The sequence below is a fragment of the Sprattus sprattus genome (assembly GCF_963457725.1).
Source record: "Sprattus sprattus genome assembly, chromosome: 20".
NCBI lineage: Eukaryota > Metazoa > Chordata > Actinopteri > Clupeiformes > Clupeidae > Sprattus > Sprattus sprattus.
In genome coordinates this window covers 24370416-24372915 of record NC_137918.1, presented here as the reverse complement: position 1 = coordinate 24372915, position 2500 = coordinate 24370416, and the positions used below count along the sequence as shown (strand labels likewise).

Sequence of the window (2500 nt, the reverse complement as noted above, 5' to 3'; positions counted from 1 at the left end):
GGTCACATAACAAGTAGTTCCTTGAGCATAACATAATTGGATTGCTATTGATTGTTTACTTTTTTCATGAAGCTGAGTACTACTACTACTACTACTCTACCATGAGACATGTTCAAGGCTGAGTACTATTACTACTCTACCATGAGACATGTTCAAGGCTGAGTACTACTAATACTACTCTACCATGAGACATGTTCAAGGCTGAGTACTACTAATACTACTCTACCATGAGACATGTTCAAGGCTGAGTACTACTAATACTACTCTAACATGTGACAGGTTCTAGGCTGAGTACTACTAATACTACTCTACCATGAGACATGTTCAAGGCTGAGTACTACTAATACTACTCTACCATGAGACATGTTCAAGGCTGAGTACTACTAATACTACTCTACCATGAGACATGTTCTAGGCTGAGTACTACTAATACTACTCTACCATGTGACATGTTCAAGGCTGAGTACTACTAATACTACTCTACCATGAGACATGTTCAAGGCTGAGTACTACTAATACTACTCTACCATGAGACATGTTCAAGGCGGAGTACTACTAATACTACTCTACCATGAGACATGTTCAAGGCTGAGTACTACTAATACTACTCTACCATGAGACATGTTCTAGGCTGAGTACTACTAATACTACTCTACCATGTGACATGTTCAAGGCTGAGTACTACTAATACTACTCTACCATGAGACATGTTCAAGGCTGAGTACTACTAATACTACTCTACCATGAGACATGTTCAAGGCGGAGTACTACTAATACTACTCTACCATGAGACATGTTCAAGGCTGAGTACTACTAATACTACTCTACCATGAGACATGTTCAAGGCTGAGTACTACTAATACTACTCTACCATGAGACATGTTCAAGGCTGAGTACTAATACTACTCTACCATGAGACATGTTCAAGTCGCTGGCTGACATTACCAGGACAGGACACAGTGGGTTTTTGTTTGTAAGTGGAGTGTCCTTCTAACTTGTCTCCTGTGCTGGTCCTGGGTAGCGTTTGGCTGGGGCAAAGGCCCACACGTCGCGGTTCGTCAGTGCCAACCTGCCCTGCAACAAGTTCAAGAACCGACTGGTGAACATCATGCCCTTCGAGTCCACCCGTGTGTGTCTGCAGCCCATCAGAGGGGTGGAGGGGTCAGACTACATCAACGCCAGCTTCATCGACGGGTACAGGTGAGAGGCCAGACACTGTCTATTGCTCTCAGTCAATGTCCCTATCAGATGGACAGCAGACGCATTGTGGACAGACACACACACCCCGAAAAACCTGATTGCTACATGAAATGCCATCTTATGAATCATATTTGCCTTTAGAATTAAAGGGGACATGCTTAAAGCTTAAATAAATGAGGTGATCAGTTCTGGGCTTACTCTGCACCTGATAAGTGTTTCTATGGAGTAGATCAGTATTGTATGTGATCTGTGATGTCTGATGTTTTGATTAGTATTGTCTGTGATCTGTGATGTCTGATGTTTTGATTAGTATTGTCTGTAATCAGTGATGTCTGATGGTTTGATTATTATTGTCTGTGATCAATGATGTCTGATGTTGGTGATTAGTATTGTCTGTGATCAGTGATGTCTGATGCTTTGATTAGTATTGTCTGTGATCAGAGGTGTCTGATGGTTTGATTAGTATTGTCTGTGATCAGTGATGTCTGATGCTTTGATTAGTATTGTCTGTGATCAGTATTGTCTGTGATCATTGGTGTCTAATGCTGTTGCTCCTGTGGCCCCACAGACAGCAGAGGGCCTACATGGCGACTCAGGGGCCCCTGGCAGAGACCACAGAGGACTACTGGAGGATGCTGTGGGAGCACAACTCCACCATAGTGGTCATGCTCACCAAACTCAGAGAGATGGGCCGGGTGAGTAGAGGAGACCACACATTCACACACACACAGACACACACACACACACACACACACACTCACACACACACACAAACACGCACCAAACTCAGAGAGATGGGCCGGTGAGTAGAGGAGACCACACACACACACACACACACACACGCTCACCAAACTCAGAGAGATGGGCCGGGTGAGTAGAGGAGACGACACACACACACACGCACACACGCACCAAGCTCAGAGAGATGGGTCGGGTGAGTGGCAACCAACTATCGCATCTCGACCAATGAGAATGACGCATGAAATAAACATGCTAGTGGAGTTAGCGGATCTGCTTGTGTTTATATGTAGTTGCATTGAATGTACCGTGACTTCTCTCCCGCTCTCTGTCTTCGACCTGTAGGAGAAGTGCCATCAGTACTGGCCTGCTGAACGCTCGGCCCGTTACCAGTACTTCGTGGTGGACCCCATGGCTGAGTACAACATGCCCCAGTACATCCTCCGAGAGTTCAAGGTCACAGATGCCAGGGTACGTACTTCACACCTCAGTGTCTCAATGTATTATCACCTGCTTAGTGAGATAAAGCAAGCCTACATTTACATTTAGCTGACGCTTTTAT

The 2500-nt window shown here is 44.9% G+C and overlaps 1 protein-coding gene across 1 annotated transcript in view; it reads left to right on the top strand.

Moving 5' to 3' along the window:
• The window catches only part of LOC308381795 (receptor-type tyrosine-protein phosphatase delta-like), a gene marked incomplete at both ends in the record, with an annotated part of 66588 nt that overhangs the window by 60282 nt on the left and 3806 nt on the right, over positions 1-2500 (top strand). The window contains 3 exons of the mRNA XM_080859390.1: positions 1022-1200; positions 1769-1895; positions 2284-2409. Of these exons, the coding sequence (XP_080715516.1) occupies positions 1022-1200; positions 1769-1895; positions 2284-2409 (432 nt within the window). The remainder of the gene's footprint in view (positions 1-1021; positions 1201-1768; positions 1896-2283; positions 2410-2500) is intronic.